This window comes from Poecile atricapillus, chromosome 1 (assembly GCF_030490865.1).
Source record: "Poecile atricapillus isolate bPoeAtr1 chromosome 1, bPoeAtr1.hap1, whole genome shotgun sequence".
NCBI lineage: Eukaryota > Metazoa > Chordata > Aves > Passeriformes > Paridae > Poecile > Poecile atricapillus.
The window spans coordinates 111,169,207-111,188,489 of record NC_081249.1 but is presented as its reverse complement, the minus strand read 5'-3'; the positions used below and the strand labels follow the sequence as shown (position 1 = coordinate 111,188,489).

The 19,283-nt window shown below is 45.9% G+C and overlaps 1 protein-coding gene across 1 annotated transcript; it reads left to right on the top strand.

The window, feature by feature from the left end:
* The first annotated feature begins 7,385 nt into the window (after positions 1-7,385).
* LOC131584244 (uncharacterized) lies at positions 7,386-18,395 on the top strand. The gene is made up of 6 exons (XM_058849155.1): positions 7,386-7,458; positions 8,273-8,551; positions 10,007-10,255; positions 13,597-13,731; positions 14,328-14,447; positions 15,849-18,395. Exons 1-6 carry the CDS (start codon positions 7,398-7,400, stop codon positions 16,007-16,009), a joined length of 1,005 nt encoding a protein of 334 aa, XP_058705138.1. The 5' UTR covers positions 7,386-7,397; the 3' UTR covers positions 16,010-18,395.
* Positions 18,396-19,283: the final 888 nt, after the last annotated feature.

Sequence of the window (19,283 nt, the reverse complement as noted above, 5' to 3'; positions counted from 1 at the left end):
CCATTATACAAGCCTTACAAGGTAAGGTAAAGAATGAGAGCAAAACCGAGGCATCTCCTTAGTCACTGCTATTCATACAAGCTCAGGCAGCTGCTGCAGATGTGTCTCTGTTTCCTTTGCTTCCCATTTGCTCTATCACTCCTTCTGTTCCTCTTTCTGCACCTTCTGCTTTCCCTTCAACAGCTGTGCAAGCCCCCCATTCCTTCTGCAGCAGTGGGGGCAGGAGCAATGGTGCCATTTGGTCTGGCAGATTTGGTGGTTTGGCAGCAGCAAATGCCCAGGCTCCAGGAAGGAGTCTGCAGTGAAAGGCTCAGTAAGTGATTGGGGGAATTTTTACTGCCTGTGACCCTTTTTATTCAGACGTTTGATGGTGACTGGAAACTCTATTTACCCCATGAAGAAAAAGTGTTGATTGTGCAGGAAAATAGAGAACAGTCTGCTGGATGGTAGGGCTGTGTGGGCAGAACCAGACAGTTCCTATCACCAGACCAAGGCAGGATCAGATGCCTTAAGATTATGCTGAAGAGGGTTTAAGAAACAGTTAATGGGACAAAGGGAAAATAATGCTGACAAGGCATTCACTAGGTGGTGGAATGAACCCAGAAGCCCTGCAGGAGGAGTCTTTGCTTGTCTCCTTATTTGTACATCAAGTGACCCCAGATGTTAATCATTTTAACCAATGTTTCCTGGGCTGTTATGGGAAGCTCATAGAGGAGATATTAATTATTGCAACATTTGTGTGTAATGTAAGGGATGAGGCTAAGATGAGGCAGAGGAGAAAACAGCAGGAAGAGAAGGCTGGCTTGTTAGCAGCTGCTCTGCAAGGCAGGAATTTCACAGGACAGTAATAATGGAAAGAAGGGAAATGGAAATTTAAATTGGAGAAGTCCAAAGGATTACTGCAATAAAACCAAGACACTGGAAAGAGAATGTCCTGTGATCCTGAGACAGGAACTGTGAGAGCAACAAAGCGAAAATCAAATCAATCGGGAGCCGAATGAAAGCGATGAACAATGATCAGATCAGACCCCCAAGCCCTAGCAGTGGAAGGAGATACAAAAGTAATCCCCTTGGGGTACTTTAGTGAACCAATTATAGATTAAAAAACTGGAGATGAAACTTAAGGCATGTCTGATAGATACCAGCACAATTTATGTGACATTAACAACCCCCCACCCTCCCAATTGTTGAAGGATCAACAATTAAGGGTAAAGTAAACGTTGTATGAATAGAAGGTAAAGCTTTGTACCCAGGACATGATGGCACAGAGACATCCACATTCTGATAATCATTCTTTTCCTGCTGCTGGAATCAGCACCAGCAAACTTGGTGGGGAGGTATTTGTTACACAATTTTGGGCACAGTTGCGGTGTTCACCACAAGGAATTTGTGTGTGTGACTCTCAGTGGGTAACATACCAAAACATCATGATGATTGTGTGACTGAAGGGGGAAGGAAATACCCCAGGAACTCAGAGGTGTCCTGTGCTCCTGAGCAAATCCAGTGCAGCTCAAAATGCAGGGAGACAAACCTCCCTCCTTAAAATAGTATCTGTTTTCTTGGGAAGCAAGGGGAGATATAAGACAAATAATTATTTTCTCCCTTGTGAGTCTCCCTGTAATACTCCTGTCTTGCTGATAAAAAAACCATAAATTAAGCTCAGATGGAAGATTAGTTTATAGATTCATCCAGGACTCTAGTTCCTGATGCTTCAACAACTATAAACATGATACTGGCTAATGCAAAATATTTTACAGTAATTGATTTGTTCCCAGCTTGTTTCAATATAATGGTGCATCCAGAATCTCAGTATAATTTTGTCTTCACCTGGGAAGGGAAGCAGTAAAAGTGGACTGGATTTCCTCAAGGGTTTGCAGGATTGTCAGCTTTATTTTTGAAAATCCTAGGCAGGTTTAGAGGAGAGTTAACCAATAACTTTGTATTAATACAGCGTGTGGATGACGTGCTAATGGCAAGTACAAATAGGGAAAATTGGAATACACATGTAATGCTAGTTGCTTTGACAGCTAAAGGCTACCAAGTCTATCCAACCAAATTAAAATTCTGTGAAGAAAAGGGAGTGCATTTAGGAGATTATTTTTTTGTCAGGAGAGGGCAGGAAGGTACCACATGACTAAACAAAACCTCTCCAAGATATGTCTAAGCCCACAGCTCAGGAATAGAGCAAAGTTGTGTTCTTTGTACCACCCTCAATCATCAGGGAAAGAAGAAAGAAGGAATTGAAGCATTAAAGACATCAAAGATTTGTGCAGAGACTTAAATGAGCAGATACTACACCTGTATTCCTGTTGCTTTAATGCACATGAGGTGTAAAGGCCAAATAAATTGAGGCTGGCCCAGCACAAGTGTTATGTGGCTGAAATATTCAAATTCTGAGCACAGTCTTAGCTGCAAAAATATTCCAGTTTATTGCCCCTTTTTAATCACTAGTATTACTGGGGAGACCCTGAGATGCAAATGTTTGATAAATACACCCAGATTTCAGTCTCTAAGGAGATAAAAAGGAATATGTATGCAGAAGGGCTCTAGAGGAAAGAACCAGGGGTGAGAGTCATCTGGATCTGTGCACTGCCCAGGGCCCAGGGGTTGCTCTCGCACGTGGTCAGACATTCATTTTTTGGGTAAGTGCCCTCCATGCTTGCACTTTCTGAAAATCTTACTCATTTCACAATTTCAGGGTATGCAGAAATTTAATTTAGTCTTGAAAGGCCTCAATTATTTGCTGTTTTGGCCCTAGCCAGAGCTACCTTGTTAAAGAATGTCATGAGCAATGACTTCAATCTGCCTTTCAAGTCCTACTTTACATGCTGAAGCTGTGTTTTCAGCTTTGATCCTATAAAACACTATTTTTCAGCCTCTTTGGCTGAAAGTTTGTGGATCTCCTGAATATTTTTTTCAGTGCTGTTCTGGTGCTTGTACAATGAATTTCAGTCTGTTGTCAAGACAGACATTATCCCAAATGTCTGCATTTTCTAAGCACCTCTAATAAGTGATATAAAGTTAAATGACACGGATGTTTTGGTTGTTGTTTTTTTTTTTTTTTAATCAAAGAATATTCTCTGCTGCTTAAAAGAAACTTTCTAAAGCTCTTGAATGCTTTAATTTGCTGCAGGTATCAGTGGATGCAGTTTCTTATTTGGGGTAGCAAAGCTTCAGGAAAAGGCACAAAGTGTGTTTTCTGCTGCTTTTTCAAATCTTCTGACTGTCACATTGGGTTACTCATGTGCTAGAGTGTGACAGATAGGGAATCCCTGTCACAACCACCTGCAATCTTGTGGTTGTACAGCTGTTCTGGTGGCTTTTGTCCCCATTCTGCACCATACTTGGAGATTTTTTTTTTTAAATGAGCCTGGCATTAACTTTCTCCTCACCACAGCAGATGTAATGCTCAGACAGTTCAGTGAATCCTGCAGAGAATTTGAACCCATGAAATCTCTTTGCCTTTGTAAATAATGTTTATATGATTAATTTGAAGGTGGCAATGTTAGAGAAATTTCCCAAGTTCACCTTCCAAGTTGGGGTTTAGCAAAGTCTGCTTTCCCCTCAAAACGAGGCAAGTCAAAGCAAGGAGGAAGAGGAATTTGCTCCTTCAATTAAGCTTTGCTCATGTAGTGACAGGATTGAACCCATATGTCTGAATAGCTCTGCAATAATTAAGATATTTGTTTGTTTGTTTCTTTCTTTTTTCAAGCAAATGCAAAACATTTCACCCTGCATGCAGCTAAATATAAATTGTGTCATTTCTAGCAGTTTTTCCATGTATGGGCTCTTCTTTTCCACTTGTCATCATAGGCCATGCTGGGAGAGCCATGTCAGAGGAACTGTACGTGTTTGTAGGATATTGGATGTTCCTTCCATCTCTTAGCAAGAGAAAATGAAAATATCCATGGGTACTCTGAAGAAAAGAGTGCAGTCCTATCAGCCCTGGCTCCTGCAAGTGTTGGGCTGTGCCTTCCCCAGAGGTACTACAGGATGGAGAAAACCACATGTACCATGTCCATAATTAGGTCTGGAGCATTTCCATAGCAGTTTGTGATCTCAGCACGTTTCTGAAACATCCCTTTTATAATTTGTAGGGTTTTTTAATGTCCCTGTCACGGAGATATCATCTGTAGCTGAGACTCTGACATTAGCATTTGCTTTTATTTTTGCTTGCTATCTCTATTGCTATGATCAAGAAAGATCTTGAGAATAAGCATAGCTCTCTGGCTAGTTTAATGTAACAGAGTTCATATGAATATGAATCTTCATCAGTCTCTGGGGTCCTGCTGCCCCCCACAGAAGCATTTCTTAGGAGTGTGCCACAGTCAAACTCTCCTGTGAGCCACTCAAAGCCCATTTTAAAGGAAATGGCTGATGCATGAACAGCTGTAGGTGTGGGATGGACTGGTGAACTGACCAGAAGATATTTTTGTCTCCCCTCACCCTTCAGCTCTGTTCCTACACTTGCAGCTCTCTTCAAGCTTGCAGAGCACATTGTGGCTGCAAACCTCTCCCTCTCCCAGGGCTGTCCAGTCCTGGGTGTCCTTTCCCTGGCAGTTTGGGCTGTAGCCATGGCCATGCTGCTCCACCACAGGGGATGGATGGACAGAAGGGCTGCTGCAGCTGTGCATTGCTGGATCTGCAGGCCTATTTTCTGTTTGCTTGTGTTGAGTTTCTGGATTTAGCTCTGCTGGCTGCCTCTGAGTGAATCTGAGCCCGTGTGTTTCCCCAGTGAGCGCTGACACACATTAATGGCAGTAAAAATAGGTGTGCTGCCCATGCTTACCAGCCTGTGGAAAGGGAGATGTGCAGAGTTGATATGTACAGATTTCTCCATAATATTTCAGGGGTTATTTCCTGCTTTACTTGCTAGCTCAGGTTTTCCCATCTCCCAAGCTCCATCAAGGCCTCATGTCATCTATGGAATGAATCTCCATTCCCCTTTCATGAAGCCTTCAGCGTGAAGGGGCAAAACGACCCTGTGAGCTTGCAGCTCACCAAGTAAAAAAAGTTTTAGTTCACCTTCAAACTACAAATTCTTGGTTCACTACAAAGTCTTAGTTTTTTTTATTTGGTCCACCTTCCCTCCCCCTTTTTTCTACTTGTGATTTCTGGTAAGCCTGACAAGGTGTTTTTTGTCTGCAGTAATCACACAAAACTCTGTGTCTTTATATAAAAAGAGGAACTGAATTCTCTGCTTAGCCAAGGGTGCTGAGAGCACTCATTAGCCAATGCTAATTAATTAGAAATTAATGCCAGCTCTCATCTAACAGTTTCATTGTATGTGAAATTTGAGAGTGCTGCTCTTAGAAGAGGCTGCTGATTGATGACAACACAGATTGTGTGTGTGCTGTCATCTTTATCCTGGCCGTGATTCCTTTTGGTATTTTTTTTTAGCTAGTGAGGATGTGAGGGACAGAAGAAGCCTAATGGGACTTCATATACTGTGTGATGTATGGGGCACTTGTAGTCAGGAATATTGAACTCATAAATGTACTCATTTGCCCTGGAGTCACTGAGAGGGAGACGAAATGCAGGACACCGCAATGTCACAGTCATGCAGAGTCACTTCTGTAACAACAGAGCGGCAGCAGCAAGGCCGTATTTTTCTTGGATTTTACTGCAAATGTGTAAGTGGGCTCTGCTCTCGTTGGCTGGAAGAGAAGGTGAGCTTTTGCTGGATTAGTCTTTATGCAGACCCCTTTTGCATCTTGTTTTGCTGAGATTCTGGACCTTTTGGGGTGCTGTTCGGAAGCGACCCTGCGCGTGCTGTCTGCTCTGTCTCGTGTCTCCACCACAGCACTGCAACCCTAAGCTCTACCAGCTTGCCCTTCAAGCATGAAGGTGAAATGAAGTTGAATGTGCACATCCGAGGCAGATGGTTAGCCCCAGTCTTGCAGTGGTATTTGAGAGAGATTTTCTTCATCTTATTTCAGCAGCACAGAAGGAAATGAAAGTGTTTCTTACTGTAAATACTTTTTTCTCTCTCCCTTCCTCTGCACTGCTGTGAGTGTCAGAAGACTCACTTCACTGCTCTTCTCAGAGAAGTCTATTTCTGTCTCATCTTAGATCAATTTAGGCCTGTCCTATGCACATATGATAAAGACAGCATATTGCTGTGATAGCCTTGAACCAAATTTGTAAGTTTGGGACACTGGGAGCAGGAGGTGAGATGCAATTGTCATTGATAAGAAGTCACAGTGGCCAAACCAACGGCTGAAATGTGGAATTTTTCAAGCATAGCCAGATTGTCTGAAAAACGGTGCAGAGCACAACACAAGGGTTTTACCCACTTCTCAGAAATGTGTGTGTACACGTGAATCCACTGCGTGGAGCTTCCTTAAGGGGCTGTGTCTATGTCTGTCCAGAGAAATGGCACAAAAGTCTAGGCTTCCCAGCTGCATCCTGAACCCAACTGTTGTAGTTATTCCCCAGCACATCTGCTAAGCATCTGAAAGCATCCAGATATTGGCTCTAATGCAGTCTACTTCCTCCAGTGAGTGAGGCAGTTCCCCCTGTGTTGTTTGTTTAACCCACCCTGGCACTCAGGGAAACACCAAGTGCACTTTAAGCCATCCCAAAAAGTGCAGTCTCTGGCCCTATCTGGCTCTCCAGGTAACTGGTTCACAGTGTTTCTTCAGGATTGGCTTTTCAGTCTCATCTCTGAGATCTGCACTCCAAACAAAGCTGAGGTGGCTTTTGGGGTACATTCAGTTTAGTTTTGCAGTGCAGCTTAACTTCCCATAAGCTTTACTCTTTGCCTGGCTGTGTGGAGACTTTCCTGCATGGCAGGTACCACTCAGTCACTAAAAGAGCCTGGCAAAGTTCACATTGGTAACACAGCCTTTGGGAACAGAGGGAGAGCCTTGTCCCACACCTCCTTCCTGATGGTGAGAAGTCGAGGAATGATCATTTTTAGTATTTCAGAAAACCAGCTGGTTTTCATGTGCAGTGCTTTATCTGACTGGACTAATTTCTCCTCCCTGGGTGGGGATGCTGTACTTTGATAAACTGGAAAAGGATGAAAGAAATAGGTGTTTTTCCTTTGCCTGCTCTTGGCATTAGATTCTCCCTAAATGGAGTGAGCTGACCAGGAGATATTTTTGTCTCCCCTCACCTCTCAGCCCTACTCTCACACTCGCAGTTACCTTTGAGCTGCGGGACTTTGCAGAGCACATTGTGGCTTGCATTGGCTCAGCCCGAGTTCAGTCACCCAAAACCCTTGCAGGTCTATTTTGAAACATCATTCAATCTGTCCACTATGGAGCTTCTTTTCTTTTTTTTTTTTTTTTTTTTTTTCACTCTTGCTTCTGACATCATTTCCCCAGCACTATATTCACCGAGCTCTGTAGCCAGATCATCTCCTCAGCATATGATGCAAGGAGCTCTTTGAAATGGATTTCATCTCTCCTTTTACTCTGCTCTGCTTGCTGGTGATAATAACTGTTACTCAAGGTAAGGAGAATTTTTCTTTATGGGGTTGGCACAGACTTGCCTAGATAAGCAGACACCCTAATTTTGCTCCAAGATCTTTTAAGGACGCTACCAGGTTTGGGGCAACCTCAAATAATGTGGATGTTAATGCATGAAAGGAGAAGTCAGACCAAAATAAGACAGATTCTTTTTCTACTAAACAAAATATTGTACTTTCTGAGTGTCCTGTGTCTGTAGAAGCTTTTCAGCAGGGAATGTAAGGTCCTTGTACGCAGAGTTCTGGCTGGAGACCGTCGTGGTCCAGCTCCCAACACTCGCTGTGACCTTGGGTTAGTCCCCAGGCTGCTGTAGCCCTGCCATTTACCCATCTCTGATTTACACACCACAACTTAATAATGCCCAAGTGTACTGTGAGACCTGTTCAAGTTAAAACTGTGACCTTACTCTTTGGGTGAAGGCAGCTGTCTGTGCACCTGCAGCTGTTGTTTCTGCTACCCTCTGTGCAAGGTCCATGGCATTGATGCCCTTTCTTCCCACAGTCTCTCATCTCTGCTGGGGGCTGGTAGATGCTCATTTAAAATTTAGGGAGAGAAAAGACCAGCTGTTCAGCCTTTTGTTTCCCTGTGTGCACGGTGTGCACACCGTTCCTGTGCTGTTGAGGTGGGGGAAGTTGGACCTTATAGAAGACATCCCACTCCTCTGATTTTCAATCACTGGTGATCCAACTTGACCCTAGGGTTGGGTCTGTCCCTCTTATGTCTCACCTGGGCATTGTCCTTCCTGGGAGGCAGCCAGGAGGGGATGGATGGACATGGCAAGCTTGCTCTCCTTTCAGGCTCTGCCATCTGGACTGGTGCGCTCAGCGGCGATTCAGCAGTCTTTTCTTTGGAAATCCAAAGCCTGCAGAACTTCTCCAGCATGAGCAAGGAGGATAAGAAATGCTCTACAACTGTCCTAAATGATACTTTGCTGTCCAAGTGTGGCACTTCTGCCAGTAGATGGCTGAACTTAGAGAACGGCTCCCTAGTGCTGAGGAGCGTGGAGAAAGATGATGAAGGAAAATATGGATTTGTTTTTCAGAACACCACCAGAAATTTTACACTGGAAGTATTTGGTAAGTGGCCTTCTTAGCAACACAAAGCATTTCAACTTGTGAACCTGGTTGGAAGCCTGATGCCTTGAATTTTTTCCAAAGAAACTGCTTGAGCTTGCAGGAGCTATAGGTGCCTCTGGGAACCATGTCAGTCTCCTCTCCCCTGTGGCCTCAGAATTCCTGCTCCCTTTTGTGTGCCCACTCATCCATCTGCAGGCAGCAAAGGTAGAAACAAAGTCACTTCTGTACAGGATCCAGCTCATTGCTTGGGTTAATATGGAGAAGGCTTAGGAGGGTTTGTCCTCCTGCTGAATAGTGCTCCAGGCAGACAGAGAGCATTGCTCCGGTCCTCGTCACCACCGTTCCTTTTGCAGGGCTTTCACTTGCTCAGGCTTCTAAGATAAATTGAAGCGTGTGAAACTGTAATGAAAATGTCTGAGCAAACCGGTCTCAGTGAAGATAAATGAACCCTTACACCTTTTGGGTGCAAACAGGCGGAACTGCTGTGCACAGGAGGTCAAAGATGTGACTCCTTGGTATGAAGAACAGGGGCTTAGACTGGAAGTAGTCAAAGACTGCAGGAGTGTCCTGGGTTTAACTTCCATTTCAGTGGATTTACTTTGGGAACATTTGCCTCCTCCTTCTGTTCTGTTGCCACCCCTAAGGCAGGGGAAAACTTGCACAGCCAACACATTCCTGGAGGCAGGGAATTTTAACTGAAGATGATGTCCTAGTGCAAGAAAGTGATTTCTGAGCTTATTTCCATGGATGGTTGTTGTCAGTGTTACTCCTGCTGTCAGAAAACCATACCAGTTCTCTATCAAGTTTGTATTTGCTAAGTAGCAAATGTAGGAAGTAGGTTTGCTCCTTGTAGTAGACTGAAAGTGAAAAATTAAGGAAAATGTAGCAAGAGTAATGATTCATTGATTAATTTTAAAATGTCTCACTCTGGGTATCATATCTAACTGCTGGCATCTTGTGTTTGTACCCATGTTGGCCATGATTTGCACCAGTTCCTCTCTAAAATGGAAGAAGGGGCAGAGTAACAGCAAAAGTACAAACCTCTGGTGGAGGGGAGGACTGAGTGTCCTCCAAAGCTATGATTATCTGTTGATTACAGAGGAGAGCTCTGGCTGGCACATGCTTTGGACATTTCCACCATCCTCTCAGACCAGGGGCTTTTATTTTTAATTATTTTTTCCAGTGTCAGTTAGGAAAGTGAAAAGATGCCAGATTTTGGTGGCATCCTCAAAGCAGGGATCAAGAGTCACAAGCAGGGTTGGGGTGGGCACTGTTAAGCATTTCAGGGCAGAGTGCAGCCACTCCAGCGTCTGGTTACTTCTTTCTGTGCTCCCCTGATACAGTAAATGTGGTATTACTGGGATTGCTGGTAAGGGAAGCTTCTGTTTTCACTGCTGAGTCCTCTCCTCACCTCTTTTCTCCCTGTTTCTGTTGCCCCATGCTGTGTGTGACCAGAGCCGACCATTGGTATCCAGTGCTTCCCTGATGGGACTGCAGAGCTGTCCTGCAACGTGGCCAGCAGCGAGATCCTGGTCTTTCGGTGGCTGCTGAATGGCACCCACCTGAAAGCCGAGGGGGCTTGCATCAAGGATGCTGGGAAGAAGGTTCACCTGGGCAAAACTGAGCCTGGAGAGTTTGTGTGTGAAGTTTTGAAGGGGAACAGTGTCACGAGGACCAGGCCCATCACGCTCTCTTGCAGCTACGGTGAGTAACGGCATCTCCAGAAAAATCTTCCTTTTGGTCTCTTGCAGCAGCAAACTGAGGGGTTGTTGGTGCCCTCAAAACATTAAACTCTTCTGTCCTCTGGCATCTCTCTTCCAGAGTTACCAAGTCCTGCCTTTAGAAAGTGACCCCTTGATTTCCTTCTCCCTCTTGTGCCTTGGACTGGCACAGCCTACAGTGACAGATGCGATAAGTTTGTCGAGGAGTCCTTTTACCCAGCTCTGCAGCAAGGATGGATCTCCATCTGTCTCTTTTCCTACTTTTTGGTGATGGAGATTTGCACCCTCCTGTGCACTGCTCCTCTGTGCTTTAGGAACACAGGTTGCTTTCTACTCTGACGTGCATCTGTGACCCAGATGCCTTCCAGTTTCTGTTCATCCCCATAAAAAGCATTCCACTAATTCAGCCCTGATGCTGCTGGACTCAGTTGAGGTGTTTTGCCTCATCTCCTTTCCCCTTATCTGGGCCAGAAGCACAAAAGATTTTCTGATCTATATGAATGTCTCTCCATCAGCCCCATCCATTAGAAGTGGGTAAAGACACAAGTAATTTACTTACGGAATGTAGGGTTTTTCCTTCTCCATATCCTTGCTCAGACATGTAAGTCTGTGAGAAGTTTGGGACTTTATCTATTAGGAAACTATTCATAAATGCTGACCATTCTGATTGAATAAGGCCAGAGTTCAATGAGACAGAAAATCTGGATCCCTGGGTATCATTTAATTTGCACCTCCAGTAGTGAAGGCTCTTTTACTCTCTGGCAGCAAAGATGGTTATCAAAGCTACAGGCATAACTTAACCATAAGGTTTTTTGACAAATTTTGCTGTAATTAATTTAATCACTTTTGCCACTAGAAAAACTGTTCTGTAGCATTTTAGAAATTGTCTGGGAAACTCCAGCTCCATGGCAGATACTGTCTTTTCTTCTGGCTGGCATGCAGTTGGTGTGAAAACAGCCCTCCTGACCTAGTCTCTGTGTCCAGTGTGGTGGCATTCAGCAGAAATGCTGTGGGCTGTCCATGCCTGGCACCACCAGCCAATCTGTGCAGATTTGGCATTTGTGGCTGTGCAGCAGTGGTCTGAATTCTGCCCAGACAAATTGGTTGGAGGCTGCTCAGTGTAGTCAGACCCAAGTTGGCCGAGGCCCTGGGGAAGGAGGATGTGAACATCCATGAGCTGTTCAGGCAAGCCCTGTAATAAATCACACAAGTGCTGACAGATTCCATGGTTGATCCTGGGCGGCTGCCCAGGCCCCTGGGTGTGATATCTGTTCCCCATTTCCTCTTGGAAAGCTCATGAGGGAATTTAGTGATATCTCTTTGGGGATGGACACACATATAAACACTTATTTGGAAGGGTCTGTAAGAAAGAAAGTGGCAGTGATTCCACTTCTTAGTCACCAAATGCAACCAAATTTGTAAAACGTGAATTAAAGCAATTCTGGATGCCAGTGAAATGAATTGAAGAGAGAAATGGGTTCATTTCCCTTAATTGAAGGTTAATTATTTTTGTGGATTATTATTTGCTCCAGGCAAAGGGCTGAACTGAGTGTTTCCACTGTAGGTAGATGATCTATGTAAAAACATCCACTTGGGCTGATGAAATTAATTTTGAATAAACATTACCGAAAACCAATTTGGCAGAAATTCTGTAAACTTCCCAGGCAACACAGGGCTCTGAACATTATTTGCTCCAGGCAAAGGGCTGAACTGAGTGTTTCCACTGTAGGTAGATGATCTATGTAAAAACATTCACTTGGGCTGATGAAATTAATTTTGAATAAACATTACCGAAAACCAATTTGGCAGAAATTCTGTAAACTTCCCAGGCAACACAGGACTCTGAACACACAGGATTCAGAAGTCAAGAAGTCAACATATGTAAAAGATTTTATTGATTAATTACTTGTTCATTGCTTATTTATAATACAATATTTTATTTCAAAAAGACCTTATTAACAAGTGGCAAATTTTTGGGAAAAAGATTCAGGAAAAAATTTCCAACTTGTATTCATAATTTTGACAATATTCTCTAAGTTTTCATCAACTAAAACAATTAGGGAAATTATTTCTGAGTTGCTGAAAGTTCTTCATTTTGAATATGGGTTTTTTTTTCCGAATTGTTCCTAAAAAGACTGGAATAAGCACTCTGAAAATACCACAAGCAGTTGTTTTTACTGTCCTGGTGAGTAGGTGGAGTATGATGGTGTATAGTATAACCTGGAACATTTAAAATTCTTCCTAGTCTCTGGAGATACGGAGCAATTAGTGCTTTTGAGGGCTTGAAAATAAGCTCCAAATGAGCCTGTTGGTTGCTGCAGTGCTGTGCTGTGCAGGCATGTATGCTGCTGAAAAGGAGTTAAATTATTCAGAAAGGGATGGCACAGGCTTACCTGAGGAGTTTTAAGGAACTTATGTTATCCTTGAAGTGGAGCTTTAACTACATGGAGTACGGGTGTTTTTGCACATGGCAAGGAAGTTTTCCAAGAGGCTGCCCCAAGCTGGAGCAGATGACCTCAGTGAAGGAGCCAGCCCGGATGGGTCTCTCTTGTGCAAGTCTGCGATGCCCTCTACCAGCTGCCTGCTCAGCAGCAGCCAACCTGTGGCTCTGCCCCGTCACAGCAACCCTGAGCAGGGGCTGCTGAGCTGGGTAATAATTACCACTGACTTGTGCTGCCCTTCTGCTCAGCCATCTGCAGCCCCCACTCCTGCTGCGTGTTCCGCACGCTCCCGGCCACGCTGGGGAGCCGAGCGGAATCCTTCCCTCAGCAGCAGCGGAGACAGGGAAGGATTTTTTTTCCTGTAGCTCTAGCTCGAGTGGTCACAGTCTTTGAGGCAGTGCAGGCTCTGATGAGACTTGCTCTGGGGTTGGTGCAGTCATTACATGACTGTCCTAAGCGGATTCTCTGATACCAGCTCTGGGGACAGCTTTTCCTTCAGTGGGAGGTGTTTCCTTAGGTCTCCCTCCTCACCTGCCCCTTTTCATGCAACTTGTTGAAATGTAGTGTCCTTCAAACCACCACCTTCTCTGTTAAATTTGATTAAAACTTACAGATTACCTTAGATGTCAGTGATCAGAGCAGGCAGAAGCAAATGTACGCAGCTTAGGCTCACAGGCCCCTTCTCTTAATGAAAAATTCCATGCCATAATTAAGTGATGTGACATAGATCACAAAGTGCCACGGCTCACAGCGTCAGCTGCCCTGATCCAAACTAAAGCAACAGATGATGTCAACAAGCTCTAATCTGGCTGCAGAGTTGCTGCCATTGGGGGAAAGGAGTTTGTCCACCATGGTACCTAACAATGCTGTGTCCTTCTTGCAGACCTCCTGCGGTACCCGGGGTTCATTTACATCCTGGCAGGGTGTGCAGCGGGTGTGCTTATCCTGGTGGTGGCTTTGCCTGCAGCCATATGTTGCTGCATGAAGAGGAGACACAAGTTCATCCCCGTGCCTTCAGGTGAGTGGGGAATGCTGTGACCCCCCCCATGATTAATTTTGGAGAGGACTATGTGTGTGCAGGCTGAGGCTGACATGGCCTTGGAGTAACCTGGGCTCAGCTGGGTGTCTCTGTGTCCTCCAGCCTGTCCTCCCTTGACCTGCTGGAGCACAAGTCTGCTTGCTGATAGGCAGCTTCTATGGCTAGCAGGGTCTTGGATGAAACCTTTATTTTCCTTTATCCACCTCACACTTGTGCCCTCACCCTGTGCTCCTGGCCTGAAGAAAAACCCACAGCAAAACCTTTCCTCTGAGCAATAAAACTGAACCTGATTGAGGTGTGATCCCGAAATGACCCCACGGTTTCTGATGGCAGTCCTCTGTCAGCACCAGTCCCTGAGTGCAATCTGCCCGTGCCACCTCAAGCTGTGATCCTGCCAGCATGGCCAGGCTGCTCTCTGGCAGGTTGGCAGTGACTCTCCGTTCTTGGCATCTGCCTGCTCCGGGAGCGGGGCCGGGGACGCAAACGCGTGCTGGGGCTCTGGCCTCACAGCAAACCTGCTGAGGCTGGGGCTGTGGGACGCCTCTTCCTTCAAATCTCTGGTTTTGGTTTCACAGAGGAGGAGAAGGATGATGGATTGACAATGTCAGTAGTGTCCGGTGAAGGCACGAAGAGCCCCCCCAATGGAGACCGTGTCGAGGCTCAGGCTGCCCAAACTGACCGTCCTCCGAAGCCTGGTGAGTCCAGTGACCTGTCTGAAGTCGGACAGATACCTTGTTTTGGAGGAGCACAGTGTTTGTGGATGTGGAGGTGACAGTAGAGAGGGACCTGGGACATGCCAGAACAGGGGAGGTGCTGCACCTTCTCCAGGAGTTGCAGCAGAGCATTTTTCAATACCTTGCTTATGCCATGAGAGGTAGAGGCAGCCGTCCCACAAGCATCCCACAGAGGGTGCTGCCAGCAGGCTGCAGGCTGGCTGTTCCAGCATCTCCTGTGCTAAAACACCTACCTCAAAAACAGCAGCCCTCCAGAACTCGGCAGTTTTCCTGCTATTTTCTCATCCCTCTCCCCCTTTTATAAATGATTATAAAAATCAGTGTTGTTTTTGTAAGCAGTCATCTTCAGGACAGCAGGAACCAATATGCTGAGCTGTAAACACAGCTAAATCCCATCAAAGCCAGAGGCTTGTGTATTTTCTTAAATTGAGGCTAGAGTGGGAATATGGTCACATTTTAAATTCTTCAAAGAAATCAAGAATAAACCCCCACAGCTTTAGCACAATACGGTCAAGAGAGTACAGTGATAAAAACCCTCCAGAAATGTCCTGTTCTGTAAGTGCTTGATATTAATACTCCACTTTTTGCATTATGTTTCCCTCAGTTTTGCTTCCCAAACACAAAAACTGGCAATGCCTGGCCTAGTAATGCACCATCATCAGCTGAAGTAGGTTTAGCAGAGACATCATGAACTGGAGCAACATTACATAGGTCACATCCTGGTCTCAGCACTGCATTTCTGGTGTCCTTCACTGCACTTTGCACAGCCTTCTATAGCTCTGCTGTGCTTTATGTCTAACCTTTGATGCTCTTTGCTCTGCTTTCAGAATATTAAATGCTACTCATGAACATTGAACAAGAAAGAGAATAAAAATAAAAAGTCTTTCAGGTCATTGTTTAATATTAATATACTTCAAGTGTAGAGGTTTTAATAAAAAATTCAAACATTATAAGTTTGGCTAAAAAGTAGCCCATATTTAAATGTTTTACAATTAAGTAAAAAGCAGAGATGCATGTGGAAAGTAGGTGAGAACTGAATGTGTGCTGTTAGCCAGCTTTAATTATTCAGATGTAAGTGAACAGATTTGGTTTTAGTATTTTGGTACTAAAGGTTTGGTACTAGCAGTAGTAAAGTACTTTGGTCCTAAGAATCCAGATAGCTTCAGTACCAAAGTGCCCTAAGGCATGATGGATAGCTCAGTGTATGAACAGTTACAGAGAAAATTGAAATTTGGCTTGCAGATGCCTGGGGTGAGGGGACTGAGTGGATTAGGCAGCCTGCAGCATTAGCGACCAAGGGATGAATTTCCATGAGGGTGAGCCATAGTGTGGGCACTTACAAACCATTTCTCCCTTTTCCAGACGCTGCCCAGGTTGCTCAAGGCGTTGAGCCCCAGCCACTGGCGGAAGAAAACGTTCCAGGGCAGATAGAAGCTGAGGAAATGCCAGATCCTGAGGTCATAGTTGATATGGAAAGCCAGGGAGATGCCTCAGACTGCTTCCCAGATCCAACTGATGACTGATCTGACAGTGCTTGCCGCTCCACCCCGAGGCCTGTGACACTCCTTTACATCCCATAGTCTCACTGTGTCTGGAACATTTCAGCAGGGGAAAGCCGTGAGGTGTCAGACCTTCTGACCTCACTCAAAAAGGAAAAAAGGAAATACAGAGAAAAGCACACACGTGGCTTCAAGGCCGCACTGCTGTGGCCCGACAGGTTCACTAACAAACAAAAGCAGGCAGCTCCTTGGTGCTTTGCCTGCGAACAGAGCTGCAGCTAAACCTGGGAGCCCCAGGGACCAGCCTGGAATGAGACAGGCGGCTCCTCCTGCTCCCTGCCCACCCCATGCCTTGCCATGTCTTTGCCAGCCAGGGCCAGGCACTACAGCCAGGTTGGGGTGCCCTGCCAGTCCCAGGCAGAAACCAAGGTCTTGCCAGAAATTTCCTGAGAAAGCTTCTTCTCGGGAGACTTCAGGGCATTTTTTTCCCAGGCCCTGCCAAGGAAACTCAAAGGAGGTTTCAGCTCGGTATCTGCTGTCCTGTGTGCTTATCTGAGCCGCTCCTCTGAGCTCCAGACCCTGTGATTTGGCCTCACCTCTTGCTGCCTGCAGCAGGAGCAGTGGTGGGGGCTTGAAATTTGACCTGCAGATGCTGTGTGCGGACCTGGGGTGATGCTGGCTTTGCTCCCCCCTAGGTGCCCCAAGTGACAGAGGGGACAGGTTACCTTTCACCAAACCCTGGTTGGCTTCTGCTGCTTGGGCTGTCCCTGAGCTAAGCCAGCGCTGTCACTCACTTGCCTGCAGCAGGAGGGGGCCTGGGGCTGCAATTTTGGCAGAAACCTTGATTTTAACGCTGAGGTTGTTGATCAATGCAAGCATTAGTGCCTTTAGTGTGATAGTTTAGCTACTGCAAGCTGATGAAGCTGGACATCTGCCTGTGCATGTAGGCTTGTTTGGGGCTGTGTTATTTGCACAGACAGGAGCAATTTGTAGAATCTCTTAGGTAAGTCTTGCTGCTATGCATGTCCTGTTCTGCTCAGGGGAGGTGTGCCTGTGGAGCAGCTGGGGTAGACCTGCAGGGAAGAAGGATGCAGGCAGCAGGTAGCTGAGTCCCAGCAAAGCTGCCAGGGGACTGCAGGGCTGTCAGGCTGCAGGGAGTGCTGCAGGATGTGCTGCCACGGTGTAAGACAATTTTAGTAGTCAGAATGAGGTGTTAAATTCGTTGTTAGTGTTACATTAGCCTGCTGGGCTAGAGAGTATGGTAATAAAAGCAGAGATGGTACAGACTGGGACCAAAAGGGATGGGGAGATGTGTACTGCATTCCTCTCCTCCTTCATCATTTTGTCCCCTGTTTTATACTGTGCTGACACTGTGAATCCCTTGGAAATGGGTTTAAGATAAGCCTGGTGAATGCCATCCAAGGAGGGCTGTGAGCACCCCAGCAGAATCCAGACAAAACCGAAAGCTTCTCTCCCAGGTGAGGGAGCTGGTGGGATGGCTGCACGCTTACCTGGGAATCCTTCATCTCCGTGTACTTGCCAAGGCTCTGCATCAGTGACACCCAGCCATAGGTGATTATTCTCGTTGTTTCCTTGTCCTGTGACTGTCTTTAGAAGATCTTGTGTGCTGTGTTGGTGGTGATTCAGCCTGTCTCCGCTTTTAAAGGCTGCCGTAGGAATCCGATTTTCCACGGTAAGAGGGAGGTGATAATTCTTTTCCTTACGGTGCTGTTCTAACTCTTTTCAGTATAAACATTCCTCAGAGGCTGTGAGTTTAATGACAGAAAAGTGACACAGAGTGCCTGGGGGTGGCAGTGCAGAAGCAGCGACGCCAGGTGAATGTCACCGGGCCAGTGTCACCAAAATGGGGGGATGTAGTCAGCGTTGCTTCATTCTGCACTTTCTGGCAGGGGCAGGAGGGGACAGTCGACTCCAGCACATCCCTCAAAGGCTGAAATACTGCTCTGAGCTGCGCTGGAGAAAACAGGCAGTGTTTCAGTGCTGAGGGTGAGAGCTGAGCCAGCCTTGCCCTGCTGGGCTGGGGCATCCCAGCTCCAGCTTATCCCAGTGCTGCCTTCCTGCTGTCAGCCCTGGGAGGGCTGGGGGTGCCCAGCAGCTGTGAACACCACCACTATTATGATCCTGGTCCTGGAAGGATTTTTCCCATAGAGATGTGAGAGGTCTTTGTAAGACAGATTGGACCACAGCTGATTTTTTGTCCTTTACCACTGAAAATGCCATTGAGCAACGGGGCAAAAGTTTCTGTTACTATGAGGTCAGGAGAGAAGTGATGCAGCCTGTGTTCTTCCTTTAACTGTATGTGCTCATGCCCAGCTATTGTTCTTTTCTGGTGTTTTATTTCTTTTTCCTTTCCCCCCATGATTCATTTTGTTCCAAATAAAAAGATCTGTTTTCTACCTTGTTTTGGAACTGTTTAAGTTTTGTTATTTAATAATTGTCTCTTTCTGGTTTTTACAGGAAGTACAGGCTTATTTTCAAATTTACACATGGCCAAACAAAGGAAAGGTGATAACAAGATATTGCTGACTAGAGCTGACTTGGGGGGTCAAGGGCACAGAGATCATGAGGACATTCATCTGTAGGTCACCCCAGGAGAGGCTGTAGGACGGTGGCACAAAGCCTGTCCCTGCTGGAATGTGTGTTAGTGTTTAAGTACATTCATGTGCACCAGCAGCTCACCAAGCCCTGCTCTGGTGCCTTGCCTGAACTGGGAAGTGCAGGGCAGGGATGCAGGGTGATGGCTTTACCCATTTTTATCCATCTGGATTTTTTTGTGACATCTGAGCCACCTCAGCTGTGAGAGAGGAAACTGGACTGCATAGCACCTTTTGCATGGAGGAGGTGGCTCATTCTCACCCTTAGACAAGTGGCCCCAGATTGTGGGTAAAATATGATATGATTGTATCAAATCCTTTGATTTTACCATAACAGGTTTATCCCTGGAACACTGGTGTGACTGGGCATGGGTGATCCTGCCCTGCAGTCCATGAGCCCAGCATTCCAAGGAGTCATCTGCCTGAATTTCCAGGTGTTTTCCAGCCTGACTGTGGTGCTGCATCTCCCAGGAAAGATCAGGGACACTTTCCAGCCTGACAGAAGGACAGGGTAGGATGTGGATGGTGCTATCAGGAATTTAGCCAGAAACAGAGGTGCCTGTGCTGCCTCTTTGGGGTTTCTGGTGCCTTCAGTGAGGCTGCGCCATGCCAGCCCTGCTTTCTCTAGATTGTTGAGAGAGTCCTGGTGCCTCCAGGTGCCTCTGGCTTCCTCTGGGGAGCTG